This window comes from Chaetura pelagica, unplaced genomic scaffold (assembly GCF_000747805.2).
Source record: "Chaetura pelagica isolate M959 unplaced genomic scaffold, ChaPel_1.0 scaffold436, whole genome shotgun sequence".
Classification (NCBI taxonomy): Eukaryota; Metazoa; Chordata; class Aves; order Apodiformes; family Apodidae; genus Chaetura; species Chaetura pelagica.
In genome coordinates, this window is record NW_009953651.1 from 3906703 (window position 1) to 3931558 (window position 24856).

General features: G+C 48.1%; 2 protein-coding genes across 2 annotated transcripts in view; one reads left to right on the forward strand and one right to left on the reverse strand.

Annotated features, from left to right (window-relative positions):
• Positions 1-14856, forward strand: part of FBXW4 (F-box and WD repeat domain containing 4) — a 51737-nt gene extending 36881 nt beyond the window's left edge. Inside the window, exons 6-9 of the mRNA XM_010000155.1 lie at positions 1761-1826; positions 13807-13947; positions 14118-14259; positions 14472-14856. Coding sequence (XP_009998457.1) covers positions 1761-1826; positions 13807-13947; positions 14118-14259; positions 14472-14588 — 466 coding nt within the window. The 3' untranslated portion in view covers positions 14589-14856. The remainder of the gene's footprint in view (positions 1-1760; positions 1827-13806; positions 13948-14117; positions 14260-14471) is intronic.
• A 3025-nt stretch (positions 14857-17881) lies between these two features.
• DPCD (deleted in primary ciliary dyskinesia homolog (mouse)) lies at positions 17882-24831 on the reverse strand (the record flags this gene model as incomplete). The annotated part of the gene is made up of 5 exons (XM_010000079.1): positions 17882-18084; positions 19095-19197; positions 23133-23266; positions 24082-24206; positions 24741-24831. Coding segments are annotated over 5 exons (558 nt in total), but the record flags the coding sequence as incomplete, so codon positions are not given.
• Positions 24832-24856: the final 25 nt, after the last annotated feature.

Genomic DNA, 24856 nt, shown 5'->3' on the forward strand with positions numbered 1-24856 from the left:
CCTTAGGCTCTCAGACTTTGGTCGTGGGCTTCCATGGAGAAGAAGGATGTGTGCGCCCTGCAGCATCTGTGCAGAGCCTTGTGCTGCTGGTGTGTTGTGCCAGTTGCATGTGCACTGCTGATGCACCTGGGATTTTGCATCAAGACAGTCTGGTTGGAGAGACTTTGAAATGGCTCTGGTACTGCAGGCCTTGTCTAGCACTAAAGGGCAGCTCAGGGTCACAGGACCTGTGGACACCTCCAGGCAAGCAAGTTTGGGTAGGAGGGATAAAGCCAGCAAAAAAAAGAGCCTTGGTAACTGTAGACCTTCTTTGGTTCTCATAGGTCTTTGAGATGGCTTGATGTTATCTGCTTGCCTCTTTGGAAGAGTTTATTGACAGTGCTGCTTTGGCCTTATGGTTTGGAGAAACCAATTGTTCAGCTAAACCACAGAGCTAGGAACAGGAGGAGTTCTGGCCGTGCTTCCACATGGCTCTTCCCTAGCTTTGGTTGAGCTGAGTGTGTGTTCACCACTTTGCTGCTGGATGTCTTATAACACCAGCAGCAGTGCTTCTCACAGAAGTGAAATATGCTGCAAAAGTCCCTTCCTGGTTCAGTAGAGGCTTGGAGGGACCTTCTGACTTCAAAAGGAAGAATATTGTAGAGGATCAAAGAAATATTTTAAGACTGCTATTTTTACAGACATGACATTGTTTCCTTATTTTGCTTTGTTCTTTCAGCTGCCAGCCCTGTGCCATGCTGCAAAAGATGTTTAGGCAAAGCATAGAGCTGGCTTTTATTTAAAGCAGGCTTTGTTTCCTGCATTTGTGCTATCCTTGCTGCAATGACTTAAACATAGTTTTGGCATTTTATTCTTGGTAGCTGAAATAAGTGTGGCTTTGTGAGAGGTCATTTATAGCTTGCTTAGAAAGCCTTGTATGAGCTGCTTTCTATTATTTGGACTGAGGATAGGAAGTTGGCACGAAACAAGCAATGTGGTTTGGAGGGCCACAGCACCTGTGTTCCTGCTGCTTGTTTTTTAAGGATTTATTCCTGTCTTATCAACTAGTTTCAGGCTAGTGGCTGTCAAGAAACCTCTGGAGCCAGCATGTGCAGCAGGGACATAGGATTGTCAAAGAGGGCTTTGGAATGGATCCTGCTGGAGAGTGTGAACTGAGCCAAATATTGCTGCAGGAGAGCTGTGCTGTGTCTATTAGAGAATTATTGAGCACTGGGGAAGGCAACCTGATCCAACTTTGAAATTGGCCCTGCTTTGAGCAGGCTGGACTGGAGACCTCTGTTCTGTGATTTGTTAGGCCTGTGATGCTACAGCCAATTCATGATTATGGTCAGAAGTTGCCAGCAAACAGAAGTGAGACATGAAGTAGGAAGTAACAGGGAATTTTCCATGGGGTCTTCCTACACCTTCCAGTGCTGACTGTATACAAAATTGTGCTAACTGTTTTGAAAATATCATTGTAATTTATAGCTGTTCCTGTTTTAGGTTTTTCCCTTTGCACTTGCAAATACATCTTTATGTCCTGCCAGTTCTCTGCAGTTGTGACCTGCTGCATCTGGGAAGCTCAGCTACTGAGAGCACTGGAGCACCTTTGCTGCTGACCCTTGTGAAATGTGCTGGAACATGCTGAAATAGTCTTGAACTAGAATTCAAAGTCTGTCTTGTAGCCTGTTTTCTTTATCTTGCTCATGCACTATTTCTTCAGAACATGAGGATTAGTAAGTGTTGGTTTTTTTGTTTGTTTGCTTGTGTTTTTTGAACAGCTCATTTGTGACGGGAACAGCCTGCTGTGGACATACTTCACCTCTGAGAATCTGGGACCTTGAGAGGTGAGTGAGCTTCCAGGTTACAGGGAGAGACTTTATGAGTAAAGTGAATAACAATCAGAAATGCAACATTGGAGATGCCATTAAATCATTCCTTTAGTCCATGTAGACAAGGGATGTTTCAACATGAGATGTGGGACAGAGTGGAGGGTAGAACAAACTGGTGTGGAAAAGGTGTATGTAAATGGGGTGGTTCTGGTTCAGTAGGGACCAGCTTGACTTTTCTTATCAGCTTCTCTAGTTGATGGCACAGCCATCCTGGTTTCTTTCCATCACCCATATACAGTCAGAATATGTGCATTCCACCTTCCTTTTCATTTGTCTCAGCTGATGCTTCAGCCTGAGCCAGAGGGGTAAGGAAGGTGATCTGCATCCTCCCATTCACCTGCTTGTCTGTGGTGCTCAGAAGCCAGAGCCAAATGCAGACTCTACAGTCATCTTGTGTTGGCTGGTGTTTCTGTTAGCTCAGGGAGGTGAGGAGTGGCAAGAGGTTATCTACAGAAGTGACCTAGGCATGTTGTCTTCTCTCTGTTTTAATAAGCATTGAGGAAGTTAATTGCTGTGGCCTCTGATTTGGGGTCATTGAGTAGTTCCTGTTCGATGAAGATGCTGACCTTAGCAACTGGGGAAATGTTGGCTTCAAATCCTGACATGAGACTCAGCTGCTGACAAATTTGAAACTTTCAGCCTGGGGGTCTTTGTGTAGTGATGGGTAGATAGGAAATATTTGTCAGGATTATTGAGTGGCAGCTCAGCTTTCCAGGACTGGTATGCTCTGAGTAGGAGTGGCACAGCACAGATTATCAAGAGAGTGCCATTGGGAGTGAAGTGAGCTGGGTGGGCTCTGAGAGGGAGGGAGGCGATGGCAGAAAGGGCCTGAAGGGTGTCAGCAGGGCTGTATTTGGGGAAGGGAAGTAGAGGAGGGTTGATGTGGATTCAGGGTGGGTCTGAGGCCAGTTGCCTTCTAATCTGTAGTTTAGATAGTTTGAACTGTCTGCATAAACTGCATCAAGTACAAATATGAACCAGTTTATTTTTGTTACTTCAGAGAAAAATAAAGACTTTGCAAAGGGTGCATCTCACAAGGGATGAACTAGAGCAGGGAAGACAGATGCAGGCTGTTCTGTGATACCCCTGCCCATCAAGTCTTCTGGTTGTTCTTGAATAGAGGCATCTGGCAGGGGTAAGAAGATAGGCAACCCTTTCCTCCCTGTCCCAGCCACTCTGACAGCCTTTCCCAAGAAGGTCTGAAGAGATAATAAAGCTGCAGAGAAAATAGGATTAAGGTAATGAACAGGCACGATGGAGTTTGATCTTTCAATAATGTCAAAGCCTGAATGACAGGCAAATAAAAAAGGCAAGGCAACCTAGGCCACTGGGCCTCTGTTGCAATGGCTGGAGTGTCAAACTTATTCTTCCCTCTTCACCTGTCACAGCTGGAATGCATCATGCCAGTGGGTCTTTTCCTCTCTGGGGACCTGTATATGAGCTGGGAGTCTCGTTAGCACATGTAGGGCAGGAGAATGCATAGGTAGCACCTCCGGGAAACTAGCATGTGAAGCTTGATGTGATTATTCATAGTGAGGGAGTACAGAGCTGTCTTGCCAAGTCTTGACTTCTCCATAAACTGTTGTTCTTCCCAGCAGAGCCTTGGATTCATTTTCAAAGACTCCAGTGTTGCCAGAAACGATCATGTAAAGAATTTGTTCCTTTAGGGCTTGTACATGTTGTATCCCTGGTCAGACTCCAGAAGTGGGAGCATGGCATAGAAACACCAAATCTTAGAGCTACCCAGGACTGAGAAGTCTTGTGCCCAATTTGTCTTGATAACATCTGGCAGACAGAGCCAGGCCCCCCGAGTTTGCTGCTTACCACTTCCTTGGGGCCAGAAAGGGCCAGAGTCTGACCTGCAGAAACTGAACACGGCAAGGACATTATCTCTAAGAGCAAAACCCAGACAAATTATTTGTCAAAAAAAAATGAAGCAGGTTAGAACGATGCTTAAGATGTGTTCTTTAAAACTACAGGTTCCTTAGATGTTTTGTCCTGTCCAAGACCAGTTAGTTCAGTTAGATGCTATTTTTTTCTGCGTGAGGATGTGTGTAAGTAATATTGCAGCAGTTTCTGTGGCATTCTCTTCCCTTGGAGTAGGTGGTCTTTTTCCCCAACAGCTGAGAGCTGGAACATGCTACAAAAGGATTTAAAGCTTAAATAACCTTTTGTGTACTGATCTTCTTAGTTCCAGGCCAGATAAGTCGTTGGCTGGTGCTTGTAGCTGTTGGTCATGGTATGTTTTTGTATTTGTGACCTTCGCTGTTTCCTGACCCTGGGGCAGCCATTCTCATCCCTCCAAGAGGAAAGGGATAATGTCTTCACCTGGAAATATGTTCTGGGCTTTGAAAAGGGCTTGATTGGGTTTGTCTTTGAGGACATTTTTAGTAGGAAGAAGAAACGCCTCTTTCTGCATCCCACCCCTGCAACTGTCTTTCATTTCTGAGTCTGCTGAGACGGTGGTGTTGGATCAAAGCCACAACAGGCAGCAACAAGCAATTGTCAAGGGGAGTCTAAAGCAGGGGAATGACTGCATCATGCCAAGTCTCTGATGGCTGAAATTCCAGCTGCTGCTACACCTGGCTCTTTCTCCTGTAATGAAGAGAAGATCATATTTTTCTTATGCTTATGAAGCTGGCTAGCTGCACCTCTGGAGAACATAGTTCATGGCCACAGATGCTACATTGTGGCATCTGATTGTTTTTCGAGGTGAGGTAGTTGCTGTGCTTTTACTGCCACTCAGGATGAAGATGTGTGTGTGGAGGTGAGCTATGAATAACTTAAGTGACTAGAGGTCTGCACAGGAAAGGAGAACAATTAGTAATATGGGCCACTGGATACTAACTTATGTCCTTTCATCAAGTATCAGGCCTTTCTGACTCCTTGGTCTCTTGCAAGTCCCCTTGCTGCTCATGCCAGTGAGAGATAGGATGACAGCTGTTCCTTTTGCAAGGCAGACACCTCTGCTCCCTTTTGCCTTTCTCTGCTCAGACCTTGCTGTGTCATCTGCCAGTGCTCAGCAAAACAGACAGTCAATGCCAAGCAAGATAAAAGGAAACTTTCTTCATATTCTGTTCCTCCTCTATCCCCTTTGGGAGTTTAAACTCTAGTGGTGCACCACTGGGAATAGCTCCAAGGCCAGCATTTGTAATTTGCCTGTGGAGAACTGTTGCTCCCCAGCCTATTGTGGTCTGCATGCCTTCAGAAGACAAATGTCCCCGCCTCAAGGGTGCTTCTTCATTAGGTAGGGTACTCCAGAGGTCACTTTGTGGAAATTTTTGGAGCTATTCTGCCAAGCCTGATGTTTGAAATGGACCAGTGATCTGTCTGGCATGGTAGTCTTCATGCTGTAAGCACTTTAAATGCAAAGTTCTATGTTGTCCTTTCTTGTGACACAACATGACAGATGCAGGGCACAAGAACTGTTGTGAAAACTGAGACAAAGTTAGCTGTGCCCTGCAAGCCACCCCAGATCCTCTACCTTTTGAATATCCAGTCTTTGTCCATCTCCTCTTCTCTTTTGAAAGCATTTTGGCAGAGTGGTTTTTTTCTGTTTGTTGGTGTTGTTTTTTTTTTAAGAACCCTCTAATTTCTTGTTCGGTTTTTCTCCCTCTCTTGAACCCTTTGAAAGTGGCTTTACACCGTCACTGACACCAAACTGACACTTTGCGTTTCCCCACTTCTTATCCCTTTATGGCAACAGATGTTGAAATTTTGTATCCCTTTTATCTGTCCCTCTTTGCCCTCTTCCTGTAATTAGGTTTCCCTTGTTAGCAGTACAAAGTGGCCCGGTTTGCTGCCTGGCCTTTTGAGCCATTGTGTCCGAGCACATTTTTTTCCTTCTCTTTCGGAAGAGTTCCTTCCCCCTTAAGTAATAGGCAGGGTGTGGGCCAAAGCTGTGGCTTTTTCTTGTTTCTTTGTTCTCCATTTATCTCTGCCACCTTTTTCAAAGGGATAGGGGAAAAAAAAAATAAATAGAGTGTGCATGAAGGGGAAGATACAGAGTTGCATTTCTTGACCGTCAGGCCCCCTTGCTCTACAGGTGTGCAAGGCAGGTGCCTTTGATGTCTGCATGTTTTGGGGAGGTGGGAGGTAGAGGATTCATAAGAATGGCTTGGGAGTGGAGGAGAAAGGAGATTCAGGTGTGTGTCTGATGCCCTCAGTGGAGGGGAGGAGTCTTTCAAGGTAGTCAGGCAGCTGCTGAGCAGGTCAGTAATCCCTATTTGCCTCTAGTGCTGTTTCATTGTGCTCTTCCCCTCTGAGAGCCGGCATGACTGTTACCATCATAAGCAGCTGGCTGAAGTTTACTAACTTGTTGCTCCTTGATCTCTCGTATGTGCTTCCATGGGACCCTTGCTAGGTTACATCTGTCTGTGCAGTGGAGTGGGCAAGAATTAGTTGGTGTCTTTCACATTTCAGCATATGTTGACCTGCATCCACTTTGGTGGCTCTTTAGAGCCACTGAATGAGGAAATGTGAGCAATTGTCAACTAGGAGGCAGAGCTTTAAAACTTGGGCTCCCTGAGCTTTTCTTAAATAGCAAGTGTGATTTGACAGTTGCAGTATATAGCACTGAACACCCTGGTTAGCTGATCACTACTGATGCTTTTCTGATGAAATCCAGTCCTTCTTAGCATTGCATCCTTTTGTGCTCAGATTTTTTATGTGTGGAAGTAGATAAATGAAATCAGAATCTGTGGGTCTAGTTCTTGGTTATAAGGCTTGCTACAAAAGCTTTTAATGTAAAAGCTTGGCTCAAGATGCACAAGGAGACTTTTTAGGGTGGTCTCTCTACGGCTTTGAATTTCAAGGTTTGAACAAGTTTGAGACCCTCTAATGGCAAAGGGAGTCTGGTGAAGGCAGCAAATGGGTTCAGAACTGAAGTTGCTAGATTGAGAGGAAAGGTAACAGACTCCAAGAAATGTGGGGAGTCTCTTTCACCCAGGCATTTAAACTGCATTCATCCAGTCACAGAGAAGTGAGTGGATCTCTGGTAATAGGAGAGACAATTTGTAGCAAATATTATTGTGGCACAGGTAAGTTTCATGGGATTTGAGGGGCAGAAGAATCAGAATACCAAGCTGTAGATTTAGAATCCCCTCTCCTGCCCTGTTTTTCTGTAGATTCATCATGTCAAGTATCACTTTTTTTGACAAGGAAATTCTCTTCAGGCTTTGAGAGAAAAGGGCTTCCTACTCCTTTCAGGTTTGGTTTTCTTTCTCAGCATCTCTGTCTTGGCTGAACACCATTTTAAATAATAACCAATCCAAAACTGATCCAATACTGAGCTAAACAGCTTTCTGTTCTTACGTTACATAAGCGAATGAAAATGTGTGCAGCAAGACTAGATATCAACAGGTCTCCTGCCTTCAGGCATGAATTAATCACTTGAAAAGTGAAATTCCTATCCCAGTTCTGCAGCTCTAAACTGTAGGATTTGATTCCCTTGCTCTGAGACCTTGGGTGTTGTTGAAGGCAGGACACCAGGCCTATGGCAAACTAGTTGAGCCAACACTGGAGAAAAGAGGTTCCCAGCAGCAGCAAGCTAAATGGTGGTCTCTTGAATGACTGTTCCTTTTAGCAGACTTGGTTGTGTTCAGAGCTCTGTTTCTTGGCTATAATGGAGAGCTTAAGTCTTGTCTGTGCAATATATTTTCCATGATATAGCTGTGTTCACAAAACCATCTGGGGCCTTATGGTTCTTTACCGATCTCTGGTTTTGTTTTTGTTTGTTTTTTACATCATGTTTCTGAACCTTCTTACAAAAGCTTGACATCTTCTGCCTTCTTTTTGTTAAGAGGCTTTGGTACATCTTAACCTAAATGTAAAACTGTTGTAAGAGGGAGAACATGCAGGTGTTGATCCTAAATCCTATCCTCCCCATGGCAGTCTTGGCTCTGTCTCACTACAGATGAGCATGAGGCCAGCTCCTGCCCTTTGGATGTGTGCATGTCCAGGGTGCGCTGTGGCCTTTGCACTCCTGTTCAGGCATATTTATGACAACTTTACAAGGCCCTGAACAATTAAAGAGTGTGGGTGGGGGCTGGACACCCTAAGCACATCAATCAGTTTCATCCCTCTGAGCCAAAGCAAAAGCAATCTTTATTTTTCCCTGGGTTGAGAGAGAATCAACGGAGGCAAGAGAGAAGAATAGGAAAGAGTGAATGAAGAACCCCCTCTGCCACTGGCTGGCAGTAGCTCATTTAAACAGATGGCTTTGTTTTGATTTGGACTCTCCATTTTTTTGTCTCCCCACTAAAGGAAACCTGCAGAGCTCTGTCCAGAAAGGGAGCAATACAGCCGCCTGTTCCCACACAAGTGGAGCGAAAGGCGAGAGGCTTTGAGAATTCCCTGCTTCTTTTCCTCGCCTCCCTCTTTTTCTCTTCCCCAAGAAATCACAGTTTGAGAGAATTCCCCCCTACTCCTCCCGTTGGAAAGAAAGACAGACAAGACATTCTTGGCATTCTTTGCAGAGAAAAGGGGTTAAATGTCTGAATTTGGGGGTCACCATGTTATACAAATTGCAATCTAATCGTTTTTACAAGAACACACGTGTGCTAAGAAAAGGAGCCATGGACAAGAAAGAAAAGGGGACAGACAATCTTTTTGTCCTATTTTCTTCTCCTTTTTTTTCTTTTTCTCCCCTCAAGGTTTTGGACTATTGTCATGTCTTGTCTCTCTCCCCTCCTCACCCCCGAGAGGGAGAACATTGGTTTTATAGTTAAATTGGTTCGTAAAGCAGAAGGGCTTGGTGCCATTTCTGTTTGTTTTCCCAAATAAAAGCCCCAGCAGGGTCTCTTTTGCACCGTTGTGGCTTTATTTGAAGAAACTGGCTTTTTCCCATAGCCCAGCGTGTCAGTTTATCCTCTGAACTTAACCTTACGGGAACCCGAACAACAAAAACTCACAGGGTCCCAGAGCTGGAAAGGTAAAGAAATTGTATCTTTTTATTGGACCATTTAAAGCGTGTGTGGGCCAATTCAGAGAAAGCAGAAGAAAAGAAGGCAAAACTCCCTCTTCTGTCTCTCCCCCCTCAAACTGTCATTGGTGTCATTCCCCCCTACTGCCTTGAGTCCCTTCAGCTGTGCTGAGAGAGGCAGAAATCCTGAATATCACTTATAATAGCATCTCTGAGCCATTTGACATGGAGGTGCTCCCTGAAAATTCCCCAAGCCAATCCCACATCTCCCTGCAGAAACTAGTAGCCTTGGCTAAATGCAGAGGTAACATTGGGATGGGATAATTCTACGAAGAATAACTTTGCCAAGGATCTGTGCTTCTCCCTCTGTACGTTACAGATGTTGTTTGACCAAGCCTTTCCCTTTTTAGCATATGCTGCTGCTTCCCCTGGGTGCCTCAGCCATTGTCGCAAAGCACCTGGAAAAGATGACAGTTCAGCTCTGCTCTTTGGTTCTGGTGTGCTCTTCAAATTGGATGACAGAAGTTGTGTAAATGCTGCACTCTGGGCTGCTGGATTTGTTCTGGCTCAGTTCCTTGTGGGCTGGTACTGCATTACTGACAATATGATTTCAGTCTGTCTAGATGCTCAAGAGTAAGTAGGAGAAACTAAGAGTATCTGTGTGTATCCTGCTCAGCACTGGAGGCCTACCTGTGTGTCTGTAGTGACCCAAGTGATTTGTGGTTAAGATGCTGAAGAAAAGTTCTGTCTCCAGACTGGTCTTTCCAGGAAACCTAGACTGTCACATTTGTGGTTCTGCTCCAGAGAGCTCCACTGGAGCTGTGTGTTTCTTTCAGTGCTACCCAGCACTGGGACTGAACCCTGGCCTAGGCTTTTCAGTGCAGAAAAACAGAGCAAAACTCCCACCATCTGCATGGCTAACTGCCTGGCTTGCCTGAAGAAGGTCTGAGACTGAAAACAGCCTCTACTTGCCACTGCGGAGAGGCCAGTGCATTGTGGGGAGGTGGTGTGGACCTTCCATGCTTGGTCTGGCTTGAGCTTCACAGTCACTTGCTGACTGACCTTTGTAGTGTGTAACAAGGACAGGGAACCCTGGCCTCTGAAATGTTGAGGATCAGCTACCTGGTTTTTGGAAGGTGTTTGGGTGTGGAGAGTGAAGAAGGGCTCACAAAGGAAAGGAAAGGGCTGTTCCCTGCTGTGTTTGGCTAGTGTTGGTGATCTCTGCAAGCTGGTGAAAGCAAGGTTTGAGATAGCTGTCACATCTTTCTGTCCATCATTGACTAGGTATCTTCTGCCCAAGTAAGTTGTTAGAAAACCATCCTTGATGTGCTGATGATCTGCTGCTTTTCTGTTGCCCCTTGATGGGTTATCTTGATCCTTTAAGGATTATTAAGGATTAACTGTGGGTTTTGCTCCCTAGAAGTGGAAGCTGTTGGAGACTGGCAGGGATTATTTGGGATAATGGAGACTGGACAATATTTGAGCACTAATTTGTGATCCCAAAGCTGGGAGAGTTGTGAAGGCAGAGAGTTCCCTTCCCAATACGGGCTCAGCATGGATGTATATGCTACAAGGACACCTGGCATGGTGGTAGCTGATCCAGAGACACCTTAATCTGCTGAAAAATGGGAAACACTAATCACGTTCTGCATTGTTATCAATTGAAGTGTGCCCTTGCCTGAACACTTAGGTCTGTTGGTGTTTGTGTCCAGTGCACAGCACAGTAGGATTTCCCCCTGTATTCAGGACTTCACTGTAGCAACTAATGTGTTGTTTCTGTAAACTGCTAAAGGACACTGCTGTGTGCAGGGGCTGGGCCTCCCAGCTGAAAGCTGCTGTGGCTGACCAAAATCTCCAGCTTGAGGCAGGAGAACTGAACTAATTAACAAACTAGGAAAGCAAGGTATGCTTTGCTGCAGTAACTTGGAAGTATCTGTGCTCCTTCCTTGTCTGCAGAGAAAAGCTGATGCTTTATTGTTTGGGTTTGTTGGTTCATTTTTTTTTTTCCTTTGTTGCTGAGGCTGGAAGTGGAGGGAGGAAAACAGGTGAGGTGACTTTGCTGGCATGCTTGGATATCACTGCACTGAGGTGTGAAGGCATGGAGAAACATTGGGAGCGAGACACCTGGGTGGTGTTCAGTGCTGCACAGGAAGCTCTGAAAGTGGGAATCCAGGCTCCCTAGTTTCTTCTGTCCCTTTGATGCTGACGTTTTTCACTGGGACACGTCACCAAGCTGCCACTAAAAATTGTTGCCATCTTGCAGTACTGCAGACTGAGGTCTTGTCTGAGAGATGTAAGTCAAGCTTTAGTGTATCCAGACTCCCTCTGCGTTTGATGTGTGCTTGTTTAGAGGTGGGAGGTTGTGCAGAGATCTGCTGTGACCCACTTCAGGCACCTGAGAGGAGGATGAGGGTTGGTTCCAGTGAGTAAAAGATGCCTGGATGTGCTTCTGCATCCTGCTGCCTTTCCTCAGCACAGTGCTCCTCTTTCGCTGAGCTCAATTAGTCCTTTACTACTTAAAAGTGTATTAGCAGGGAAAATGTTGGAGGGCAAATAACACAAACAGGCTACAGTTAGCTAGCAAGAGATATTCACCAGGTGTGCTGCTGGGCTGCATGGCCCATGTGCAGCTGCCTGTCCTGGTTTTCTCTCCTAAAGTGCCACATGCTCAGAGCACCATGTCAGGGGCTACTCTGTGAAACCAAAAAAAGCCGTAGCATTTGGAAGTTGGGAGAGAGGGGTCCAAGGTGCTGATGCTGCTTAGGGCTTGTTGAGATAGCTAATCTGCTGTGAGTAACTCCCTGCTCCTACCTGAGCATCTGGCAGAGAACTCTGCAGGTTGAGTGTTCTGGCCCCTATACATCTCACAGGCAGTCAAAGAGTTCTTGTTTGAGAGAGCAGCTGACTCCTCCTCATACCTCTGTATGTTTCACAAATCCAGGCCACATATGTAATTTGTAGGAATAAGATTTTGAGTAAGCCTTGAGAAGGGTTGTGTACATGTCCTGCTGGCTTTGTAGGACAGCAGATGGAGATCTCTGTGCTTGGAGGGGCAGGGGAGTGCCAGAGCTCAGAGATGGCCATCCATGACTCACTCCATGGAGGAGCTGAGGATCCATCTGCCCAGTCAAACCCTGCAGCTCTTGCTCCCAGTGCTCAGACTGCAAATGCTTCAACCTCTCAACCTGCACACAGGTGCAGAGTTGCTGCTGGGTTCGTTTGGCAAGTAACCTTCCAAGGGTTAATGTATTGTGAGAAGGTTGCAAAGGGCTGAAGCCTGGAATCCCCTCGATCCCTTGCCTGAAGAAACACAAAGTCCAATAAGCCAGCACCCCTGGATTCGTGTTGGGGGGGATTAATTCATGCACTTGATGTTAAAGCTTGTCCGAGAGGTTTGTGCGGGGGGGCCATTGCTAGGGCTGGTTGGCCTCTCTAAATGGTTGCTAGGGCCCTGGCATCAAGGGCCAATGTAGCTGCCCACAGCCACGGTCACGGAGGGAATTACACAGCCACAAAGAAATTGTTATTCTACATAATCTGCTCTTTGGAGAGTGACTGTGGGGAAACAGACCGGCCCCAGCATGCCGCCAGCTCTGTGATCATAGAAGCGTGCTGGCTGCAAAGATCGGCCAGGGCTCGCCTTCTGATCTGGGGACACCAGGGCTTGAGGCGCTAATCTGCTTTATCAGCAATTTCTCTCTCCTGACACAAAGGTGTTTACTTGTTTTAACATCTCCTGGGACTCTATTTCTCCTTTTGTGTGGTCTTTATCCCCCTACGAGGGCTTTAGCCCAGATTACAGACAGAATTAAGGCATTTGGCGATGTGCCTCAGAACTGTGTGATGCTGGATCAAGGAGCAGAAAGTAACAAAATAATGGGGGGAGATGCTGGGAATGACCCCACTGCGGGATCTGTGCTGTGGGCTTTGAGGACCGCTTCATTGTCCTGAGAACCAAGAGCCTGTTGGAGAGGGCTGGCCATGCAGCAGGGTTCGAAAAGCAGGTGCTTCAAGGTTTATTGTGTCCAGCATTTTTGATTCAGATTCTTTCAGGAAGAAAGGGAGGGGTTGCAATGGATTGCTGTTTCAAGCAGCTGGGCAGATTGTCTCTTCTGTTCCTAAGTCTGCCATGGCTGGGTGTTGCTGGCTGCTGGAGAGGGGCTGTGCCATACACCTGATGCAATTTCATATAGTCCAGGGAAGGGGCTCCCAGCTGAAGAGCTGTCTGGCAGAGTGGGCCCTCATCAGGCATCATCAACCTGGAGAGCTGCTCTTTCTGCACATGAACAAGCAGCAGAGTGGTATGACCACAAAGCATCTGGCTTAGAGCTTCATGGAGATCTTGCTTTTGCTCTTTCACAGCAAGCAACAAATTAAAAAGGAGGAGGTCAAGAAAAAAAGGCTAGTCTTTGGAAAGTCATCTCCAGAGTAGGTGGTTGCTGTCATGTTCAGGTGACCCTGACAGGTGGCCTGTCATGTTCAGCCCTAGATACGGTGTTTGTAGTATGCAGTGTAACTGAAGAGGGTTGAGGAGAGCAGCCATGGCACACTGGGTCAAAAGAATCTGACTTGCCTGTAGATCTGAGCTGTTCTTTGGAGTTATGGGGAAATACCCTAGTGGTCAGTATTTTGAAGGATGGAGTCTGGGATGGACTTGACTAGGTTGTTGCAGATTAACTGGAGTTAGACTAAGTTGAGAATTGCCTCCCATGAAGATGGAGCCCTATCATTCAGAGTACTGGTCACTTCTCCAGGGAAAATTATCCACTTCTGCTGAGGGTCAGCTGTGCATGTTCAGCTATGGCTCCTGATGGTCAACCTCCACAGCAGTTAGTGGCTTAAACAGTAGCAGAAGCCAGGGGAGGGAGAGCAAAACTGTGCAGGCTTCTGCACTCTGTTTAATCACAGAAATGAAATCTAGGAGACTTTTGTGACAACATCTCTGCTCTGACCAGCTCAACTGGAAGGGCACTTTGCTCTGAATTACTCTTCTCCTGTTGTGTTTCATTGCAGTGGTCAGCTGTTGACCTGTTTAGGGACTGACTTCCATCGTGGAGCTGGAGTTCTTGATGTCTTCTATGAAACACCTTCCCTTCTTCTTTCTTGTGGGTATGACACCTACATCCGCTACTGGGACATACGGACCAGCACCAGGTGAGCCTGCCCAGCCGTATCTGGGGCCTGTGTGAGGCTCCTGGGCTCTCCTTGTGCCGTGTATGGGGGCCCATCTGCAGCTGAATTAGCTCCTTCAGTCAAATTGGGCCTCTTTTCCAGTTGCAGAGGACTGGAGACTCAACCCCTCTCTGATTGTGTTGCTCTTGCAGGAAGTGTGTCCAGGAGTGGGAAGAGCCCCATGACAGTGCCCTGTACTGCATAAGGAGCGATAAGAACCATATGATTGCCAGCGGCTCTTCGTACTACGGCGTGGTGCGCCTCTGGGATAAGCGGCAGACTCGGTGCCTGCAGGTGAGAGCCAACTGGAGGCCAGACAGCTGCAGAGCTGCTGAGTTGTCCTCCAGCAGCCCTGTGCCCTTCTGTCTTTGGAAGAAGAAGTGCGGGGCTGTCTTTGGTTAGAATCCACCTTTGCTCAGGCATCTCTGCCTTCAGGTCTGCAACGCTGGTTGGGGTCTTTGGGCTGACCACTTCTTTGAAAGGTTGTTTCTCCTATTTTCTTGCAGAGCTTTCACCTGTCTTCACCCACCAGCAGCCCAGTGTACTGCCTCCGTTTCAGTACCACCCACCTGTACGCTGCCCTGGCATCAGCCCTGCACGTCCTAGACTTCACAGCCCCGTGAAGGGCACCACAGATGCTTCTGGTCACCCCAACTCAGCAGAGTTGACACTTGGCTCAGGGAATTGCAGGGCAGGAGAGGTGAGAATGGCCCCCAAGGCTTCTGAAGGGTTTTTGGTTTTTTTTGCCTGCCAGAAAGCTACAATGAAGTGTGCACAAAGGGCCAGACCTTCTCAGCCTAACCTGCCTGTTAGTGGAAATAAAGGCCAATTGTCCTTTATACTTTTTATTTTGTACAAGTTTGGGTTTGTTTTATTAACTGTGTTCTTTTTTTATAATTTTTTTCCGGGGATACAGCATTTGAGGGACAGGTTGAGCCAGGATGCCCTATCAGCTGTGTGTGCTGGTCAGGTTGAGATCAGCCAAGCTCTGAGCCATGTGAAGCAAGTCTAGGCTGTGTGTGGGGTGGACTGATTTGGTGGAAGGGAAAGGTGCCTGGAGCGGGTCTCTCCTTCCACCTGCGCTTGCTCTCCTGACAGCTGCTTGTGTTGTCCTTTGCAGCCAAGAGCAAAAATTGAGCTAAAAGGCAGAGCCAGCCCTGCTTTCAGTGTATGCCTCCCCAAGCTGGCCATCAGGTCAGACTGTGCACTTGGCAGGGCTGAAACAGTCGTGTTTTGCTAAATAAAACTCTGAGGGAAACAAAAGAGACTGTATGTTTTGTTTCAACTTCCAAAGGGGCTGTGATGTTACCCACTAAATACAGAGGCCTGGCTGGGCAAAAGAGGTTGGGACCATTCAGACTCTGTCTGCATATCTAATAGATCTCTCTCCCTGGCTAGACCCTGTGATGCTGCTGTGCTGAAGGCAGTTCCTGGGATCTTGGATCTTGACTCACTTTTTCAAACGAGAGTTCCAAAACTATGTTCTGCAATTCATTTGCTGTCTGCATAATGAAGCAGCAAACTGGACTTGTGCAAATGCCAAGGCCTTGATGTGATTTACAGGGAACTTATAAGCACATGTAAGTGGGCTCTGCTGTTCTTTGTGTCAGCCTTGTGAACCCAAGCTGAGTCTCAGAGCAACCACAGCTCTCATCGTGCTCTGTGCTGTCTGGATGAGTGAGGATGTCTGTGTATCAGTGTGCTGTGGGCAAATGCACCAGTGTCATGGTCTGGCCGTCCTTGGGGAAAGGAGGTGCATGAACCCTACTTGACTGTGAGTCTGAGTATCCTGGACAGGTAAAGGAGCGGTTTTTGTGTTGAAAACTGGGAGCACTTCTAGGGCAAAGCACCCAGTGTGGTGCTTTGTTACAACTTAATAAGTAATTTCCACTGTCAAGAGGCTGCTCTTCTCTTGTGATGCACAAAAATTAGAAGAGGACGTTTGCTGAAGCCCCTGCCTGAGCAGAGAGGGAGTGGCACCAGCAAGCTCCTCACCTGCTTGAAGGGAGCCCTGCAGTCCCAGTGGATGTGAGAAAAAGCAGCGCAGGGTGCAAAGTAATTTAAAAGTGTGGTTTTGCTGCAGGATCACGTTCTGGCAAGGATCTTTCCAGCACTGCTCCCTGTCACAGTTCCTGATCTGTGCCTGTTCCTCTGCAGCTACTCATGCCTGCTTCCTGCCAGTTTCCCTGTAGCTACTGTGGTGCTGCATATTCTCCTTGTGTAAGTAGCAGAGTTGACATCTAAGTACGCCACACACTGATCTACTGCTGTAAAAAGGTTCTGTGGATGGAACAGTCTTCTATCAGCTCCAAGCTGTAGATCCAAAGACCCAAGGTAATGATTCTGGGGGCACCTCTGGGCTATTGGTAACACTGAAACCCCCATCAGGGGTTGCTAAATACTGCTGCTGTATTGCTTGGAGCACTCTGGGCTCTGCTTGTGAGGAGAGTGTTAGATAAGTGATTAGGCATGAGAGAGAAGACAGAGAGGAAGAGCATGGGAGGAGGGGAGGTCTGGTTTGTTTGGGGTTTTTTTCACATTCTGGTCTGTTACAGGTCCTTTAGTGAAATTGTGAGGAGGGGATGGATATATTCAATGTCTTTGGCAGTGTCCCGAAGGAGGGGCTGTGAAGGAAGTAGTGTCTGTGAGGAGGGAGGAGTTCATTATTGCACTGAGACTTGGGCAAGGCTCAGAGTAGGAATGAGCACATCAGCCGGGCAGGTGACCAAGTATTATGGGTGCAGGAGACTCCTCCCTGCATCACTGCTGCTGCCAGTCCTGCCAGTTCTTTTCTGCAGCCCATGTTGGTGGGTCCTGAACTCTTGTAGCTGCTTTAAGTCCTTCCTGACTGAAGCCTGGTGGAGATCCACAACCCCATGATAGTGCCAGCACTGGTGGGTAGAAAGATGTACTCTTGCATCTCAGGTGACGTTTAGGAATGAGTAATCTGCAAGTAGTGCTGGTGCACTGGCTCTGATGAGCTCTGCCAGTTGATGGTGTCTCCCTTGTTTTGGGAGGACTCTGCAGGGGGGTCCTGGAGCTGCCAGCAGTGAGGCTCTAACTGGGGATTCCACCCAGGCAAAAGGAGTTTTTGGGCTTTGAAAGCAGTCCTCATCAGGGGAGCTATGCTGGGAGCCCAAGGCTGCTCTCTTTAAAGTAGGGTTTGTTTGGGTAGGAGCCATTCAAATATGAACTGGGATTGAAATCTAAGCACAGGGATGGCTGGTGCAGGCTAGAGATGGTAGCTGGTTGGAGGGCAGGGTGCTAAAGCAGCACTGCTGGGGCTGTCCCTGTGCAGTGAGGTGTTTTGATAGGCTACATTTGTGCCCTCGTGTGCAGTAGGATGTGCTGCTGCTACTCCTGAGCTGGCCAGTGGCCCATCACCACTTTCACCTTCATGCCATGCAAATGAAGGCAGCTGTGTTTCAGCGCCTGTGTTCTGCATGTCATACTGTGCGTGGCTGGTGGTGAGGAAGCAGTCTGGTGTCCCCCTCTTCACCCTTTTCATAGGCTGTGCCCATTCAGGTCTAAGCACTGATACTGTTTGCAGAGATACCAGGGTCACCAGAGCATCCTTCTAACTGCGAAGGACCTCGTACAACATCGCGGTGGGGAGTTGCTTCCAAGCACATCCCAGGCAGGTAAGGGGTGCAAGGAGGGTGTTCTTGTTTTCTAAATGTTCTTGCCTTGAGAGATGGTGGCAGACAGAGGGAATTTGCAAGGGGAGCTGCCCAGCTTTCGTGTCTGTTCTGCTCATGGAGGATGGGGAGAGGGCTGCAATTCCTTTGTGCACTGCAGCTTCCCACAACTCCTAGAAAGATCACAAGTGTCTGTGTAAATCAGCAGACTAGGCAGTAAAGAGACCAACTGCCCCACCATCCCCCTGGGCCTGCAATGAATCCTCCAAGTGGCTCTATTAACACCAGGACCAATTTTTATTAGAAAAGGCAAAATAAATACCATGAAACTGTGCCAGAGAGCTGCCCCCCACCTCAGCCTCTTAGCAGCCATTGCCTACTGGGTCTTACAGTTGCACTCCTCATTGTTAGCGGCCTTTATCGTCTTCAGCTCCTTCTGCAGCTGCTTTTCTGCAGCCAGGATCTCCTTTGGCTTCTGGTACTGTAGGAAAGAGAGAAATGCCCTAAGCATTTCTGTTCAGCCTCTGCTCCAAGCATCCAGGGCCAGCTGCTTCCAAAGAAACTGGGGCCCTTCTGTCCACGGAGGCCTTGCTGTTACCAGTTACTTCTGAAGCCCATTTGGAGAGGTGGTGCCATAATGCTAGGGATGTTTGCCAAGATCTGGCGTGTCTTTTACAGTGCAAGTAAAAGCTCCTAGTTGGATGTGGAGTCCTGGCCCCCACCAGCCCCTCTGGAATATCTTGGCCAGCTGTGCCATGCAGATCCATGGTATGCTCACTGACTGTATGCTCACACTGTGCATTTTTTAAAAGGCAGACAGAGGTAAGAGTTGCAGTTCCTCTGTCCTCAGAGTCCACTAACCCAGATGCAGTTCGGTGGTGGATGCAGGTGCTATTTGGCAAGGGTTTGGCCTGTAGCAAACAGAAGCTCAGAAGGACTCAAGGTTCTTTTCTTGGCTCATTTCCCCTGCACGTGCACCCCCAGCTCTGCTGCAAGGTTTCCCTCAGAGGGGATGTCTGGGTAGCTGACTTCTGCATTTAAGAAGACAAGCACCTGCTGCTCTTAAGCATCTGTCTGCCTCTTCCAACAAGTAAGTGCCCATTTCACTAGTCACTCACTTCCACCATGTGTGTGGCGGTAGTGTGTCCTTTCCATGTGTCCTCTCCAAGAAACATGCTGTCACTGAGAGTGGAGGCTTACTGAGGCCTGAGGGAGGGGATCCATAGAAACAGGACACCACAGACACTCTCCCACGTGCAAGTCACCTTCAGCAGCAAGCAGGGCCTCTCCTGTGGCTGGGCTCTCCTGGCTAGTGTCAGCATGCCAGTGTAATCTGAAACTCCCACCAACTGTGTGACAGAGAAAGGGGCTCACCAGTGACCCTCAGCAGATCCCCCTGCTCTGCTGGGCTTCCCTACATGTATGATTTTTAACTTCATTGTAGACTTAAAGAGAAAGGCAAAGTGCAGTTTTGTGTAGCTAAAACCTCACCGTGATGATTAGGGTGTTGTTGGCATGGGTGAAGCTCAGGGCAGCTGCATCCAAGGGGAGCTGGTATCTGTCCAGGTCAGGAATAGAGAACTTCTTGTAGTACCTTCAAACAAGAAAGGAGACACAAGTAAAGAAGGTGGGGTTCCTATTCCTCTGCTAGTGGTGCTGAGGTACACAGTGCTGCTCTGCAAGGTGTAGATGTGGACAACAGACCTCTCAGGGTTGGCAGAAGAACACTGTGCCATGCTGTGCATGATGGTGCTGCCAGACTGGCAGGAGCATTGGAAACAAACCTCCAAACTAGAAATTGATACTGAACAAGTCTTAAAGGATTTTGGGTGTGTGAGAGCAAGCTTGTTCCCTCCAGCTTGCCCTTGAGCAGTGCCAGACGTGGTTAGGGACAGAGTACTCAGCCCTACTGAGAAATATCCCTTGGTCCCTGCTCACAGCTTCTCATTCCCTCTAAGTACCAGCTCCCATTAGGTCTTGTCAAAACAGCTGTCAAAGCCCTTGTGCCCTGTGACTTATGTTCCCTGATTGATTGCACTATTTTGTGTTGCAGTCCTTCCTAAACTCCTCTTTTTGGCCTGTCATTTGCTGCTGCTGTGTTACCTAGATCACCTCCTGCTTTGGTGGCATGGTCATGCTTAGGCATGCTCCAGGTCACCTGTGCCCGTTTTGCAGCATCTCCATGCAGCCCCCATGATGGCTGTGGTGCTCCTCTGCACTTCCAGCTCCCCTAGTTGTTCTTTTCCTGGTCTTTATCCCAGTCTCCTAGTCATCTCTCACATTCAGGCAGAGGACAGAGAGGTTTCTGCCAGCTCCCTATCCAGTCTGTGTGTCTACTCTGAGCAAACCTTGGGCTTTGCTCAGAATGAAGGAAACGGGATTTGTCTCGGCACTTGGAGCAGTTATAAGCTCTTTAGGCAGCTAAGAGATATCCTAAGACTTTGGGACCAGAACTTTGTAGATCTGTGTTTGCCTGAGACCTTTCTTCCTTGGCATGGCTGGCCCTGCATCTGTTGCTTCTCACTGTGGCTGCACCAAGTACACTAGCTGGTGGTCCTTTACCCATGTAGAGGTGTGGTTGGGTTCTTAGTCTGTTCCAGCACTCCTGTGGGCAATCACCTCCAAGGAACTGGCCTGTAGCTGGTACTGAGGTGCCCAGAGCAGAGTGGGAACAGGCAGCAGCTGCTGTCATGCCATAAGGGGTTCTGCATTCAGCTGGCCATGTGTGAGGCTTGGCCTCTCTAGCTACCCCTGCCCAAATTGCAGTTTATTTTCCAAGTCATGGTGAAAACAGCTACAAAGGGCAAATGGCTCCTGGTGTAGCGGGAGGAATGTAGGCAGCCTGTTACCGCAGGGCTCAAACCCTTCTGTGTTGTCACTGCTGTCGGTATTTGGAAAAGGTGGCAGACATGGATAATAAGGGAGATGTCAAAGGTTAAACAGCAGAGATTAGATGAACACAAAGACATGTTAAGGAAGTGTTAACTTCTTACTGATTAGACAAAAAAAAAAAAAAGCAGTACACAGAAAAAACCCACTGTTTCAAAGGGCCTTGGGAGTCATCAATGAAACAGCAGCATTCTGCTGCCCCAGGACTAAGGAGAAGGGGAGAAGAATGGCTTTGGCTGGCTTCAAACTAAAATCTGTGACAAGATCAAAGGAAACCAGATCTGCCTGGCCCCCTCCTCCTCCTCCTAACATTACCACTGCCTCTTGCTACAATAATTGAATCAGGTTTGGCGTTTGGGGAGGTGGCTTTCTGGGTTTGTTTTTAGAGTTTAGTTTAATGGATTTATTTTACAGCAAGAGGTTTTAGGCAAATCCCACTTGAGCAGCCCTTGCCGTGGCCATAGGGAACGCAAGTGAGGAGCTCCTGTCTGGGCTGGGGAGGTAGCTGATGGGCGGTTATCCCTGCCGAGGCAGCTGGATTCTCTGCCCTCGCCTCTCACCCCATGGCCAAGGGCAGTATTGCACTCTGAGCCAGGGTCCTGGCCCGAGATCTATAATGCTTATGTGAAGTCACCTCTATTATTTTCCTACTGGAAACCCACTTTTTGTCAGCCGGTAGGAAAAAGTGCTACTGGAATGTGGAGAATTTAGAGCTGAACTACACAGCAGTGACTTGGCAGCCCGTTCCGTTGCTCGTGCCTCTGGCTGGCAGTCAGCACAGCTCTATTGCTCAGAAGCAGTATGGCTGACTTCCAAGGGCTGGAGAGGCTCCGAGGCTTCCTTTCTCTCTCATAGTGATGTGCACTCTCTCTGTGGACTCTATGCTTTTGTTGCTATCTTGGAATTAGTTGCTGAGTGATGCCTTGCCCTGGCTGAGACCCAGGAGAAATGATATAAGATATCCTGGAGCCTGTACTAAGTGTTTTGGTGCTGGAGTCTGTCCCTGCTCCCTATTGACAGCAAAGTCGTTCTTGTCCTTGATGAGGCAACTTTCTTTTTTTTTTAAGTCCAAAAGTCCTTAACTTTCATGTGCAGGCCCTGAGCCACTGTCAGGTCCTTCAGCTCTGACTCGAGCCCATGAGTGTGCGAGTGTTGGCTGCTTGTGGGGGGCTGCTGTTTTCCCGAGAGTGGTACAAAAATCTTGAAGTCTGGTCGGGCATGGGTGAAACCTCAGTGGTACTTTATAACCTTACAGCACCCATGCAGGCATGGAAGTTCCCACGTACAGACTACTGTAGTAGCATTGGGAGTAGATGAGCCTTTCTGTGATACTATGTGGTTGGACTTAGGATCACATACCCTTCCTGCCCTAGCTCCATGTGCATCCACATGTGGCTGATGGGAATCTCATTCATCTTTCCTAGACAGATCTGTCTGCTAAAGTGACACTCTTTTCCTGTGAATGTCTCTGCATGCATTTAGGCCAGCATCTTTCTGTATTAGAGCTGAAATTGTTTGCTGTTTTCGTGGGGCAGACTCCCTTTTTCTCCTTTCTAGCCTGCCCTTGCTTTCAAGTCCAGGTGTGCTCCTGTGCAGAGCTCCAGCATCCCTTTGCCACAGCCTCTGATGTTATCAAGTTGCCTGAAGACCTGAGGGTTCTGCCCCGCGACAGGCGTTTAGCTGCCACAGTGGAGCAGTTCTTTGCCAACAGCACCACCTACAGCCAGCTACAAAGAGCGGCTTAAAGAGGGCAGGGATCGGTTGGGAAACACCGGTGCTGATTTTATCCATAAATCTGACCCTTCTCTGTTCTGCAGCAGTGTTGGGAGGGAAGGCAAGCAGCTTTCCATACTGGTGTATTATCCCAGTTAGTGAACAGCTCTCACTTATCTTCCAATATCCTCCCTTGTTCTCCTAATACTCCTTTCTCTCTCTTCCCTATACTATTGTTCATGCTGGCTTATCTTGCTGAGTCTGTAAGTACTTTGGGGCACCATGTGTGCCATGAGAGATGCCATGTACTGACACAGTATAAGATGATGCTGAAAAGAATTTCCCTTTTTTTCCCTCCTATCTCGGATTTCTTTAGGCAGAATATGGGGGTGCTTCCTTTCCAGATTCTGTCTGTCTTTCTTGCTACCTCCAGATCACATCATTGGCACTGTGACTACAGGACAGGTTTGTGCAGGGAGATCTGTCTGCCTGGGCACCCATGACTTTGCTGTACCTGTTAAATCCTGCATCTTAATGTATTCTGAGATACACTGACTCAAAGTATCATGTCAAAGGGAGGAGGTGGGATGCTCTAGCTTCAGAAGGTCTGCAGGCTCTTACTTCATCTTTCTAAGGGAATGACATTTCACAGGGAAAGAACAGAGCAAACACCACACTACTGGAGCTGTGAGGTAAGTTTGCAAAGGCCAGTGCAAAGCTTGAGGAGCTCTATCAGAAACTTGTCTGGGGCAGTTGGGAGTGGAAATTGGACAGCAGGAGACACAGCTGTGAGGTGGGGCCCTTCAGCTCTTGCATGCTAGGGACAGAAGGCAGGAGAGGACAACGCCCCTGCACAATCCCTAGCCTGCCCTCTGTACCAGCCGACCCCGAGGGACTGTCAGCACTGGCAGTGCTATCCTTACTGACTTCTTGTTGGTGGTTCGGATGACACAGCAGCGCTGCTCCTTCTCCACAGAGACACTGTAGACCTCCTTGGGATACGGCAGGTTACGGATCCGCCACTGGAAGCTGCTGAGGGTATCCTTCCTCATGAAGACAGGCTACAGCAAAAAAGTACCTTTAGCAAGGCCCCTCCAGCTGTCTCCCCTCCTCCCTGTCCCCTTCTTTCTGTACTACCTTGAGAGGCTCCACATGGGAGTTGCTCTCCCTCCACATTGGAGCATTAGAAAGTAACTCAAGAAGCTGCTTAAGGATCACCTTCCTAGAGCTAACACTGCTCTGCCTTTACCCAGGGTGCTGCCTGCCCTGCTTTGTAGGAGGCTGAAAGTGTTCACTGGGGGAATCTTGCAGTGCAGGGTTACAGGGAAAGTGGGCCTCTTCCTCACAGGCAACTAAATATTGAGCTCTGCCTACCCCAGGGACCTGCTGGATTCAGCCCTGGCTCTGCCCCAGTTTGCTGTGCGGGGCTGTGCTTGTGTTTCAGGTCTGCAGGAAAGATGGTGAAAGATTAAAACCTCTGTCCCCTGAGCCAGTGGAACATGAAGATAAAACGGGCTGTGCCATGTTAAGGAGCAGCCTGCCATGTGCTGCATGTGTTGGCCTTTCATTGCCATCACTTCGGTGTTACACCCACTGACTTGTCCTGGTACTGGCCTTCCTTTCAGCCTATGTTTTTGGAAGCCAGAATAGCAGTACAGTTTGTCTGGTTAAGAAATCTACAGATATGGTGAAGAACCCAAAAGACTCTAAGCTGTGCCTTCTTTCTACCCAGCTCTGCACTTTTGGGATAATTTGTAGCAGGGTCCTGGGCATGTTAAGGCTTGGGGCTGTGAGTGATCTGTGGTCTACTAACTACTGCTGTAAGCATGAAACTTGGTAGTTTTGGGTGTGGTGCTGCCTGCAGACCCTTATGTACATTAGAGCTGCTTTCCTTTATGAGCTCCGATTCCAGTGCTCCCAGGAGTGGTGAGATTGGCTCTCCCACTTCAACTTGCCACTTGCCAGAGCCCCCGAGGGTGTTTTTCTCTCGCCATTTTCTACCTGTGAAAGGGAGCAGGTTTTTCATTATTCTGCTCTGTAAGAACCCAGCGAATGACTGCCAAAGCTGCCCAGCAAACTGAGATGATATAAAGATACACATCTTAATTCCAGTCATCTCCACTTTGGTGTGACTGGATCTGTTAACTGGCCTATTCTTGAAGTCACACATTCTGTACCGACCGCCCCTTTCTTTTGCTGTTTGGTCCTGAAGCCACACTAGGGTTGCAACAGGTGCTGTGCCACAGCTGATGTGGTTTTGGACAAAAGCCATAATAGAAACCTTGCTGTTTTGTGGTTGCAGAAACCACGAAAAAGCATCATTTCATCCCAGCATGTGCTACAGACTCAGGGCCGGGCTCTACGAGATGGCAACCCCCTACAGAGTTCAGCTACAGCCAGGATTATTTTCCAGGGGTTATTTGTCCCTGACCAGGCAGTCCACGTCAACACCCCAGTCCTGTGAGGGCAGGCTTCTTGCTGTGCAGTTCTGCCCTGGCCCACCTCTGCTGGGCACCGGCTGAGAGCACCACTTACTCACTAACTGGCCCGTCTTCAGGGTGTACTCCTCAGCCATCTCCTTCCCATCCTCGAACAGGTAGTGGATCTTCTGATTCCCTAGGGACAAGGCAGGCGGTCAGGGCAAACAGGAA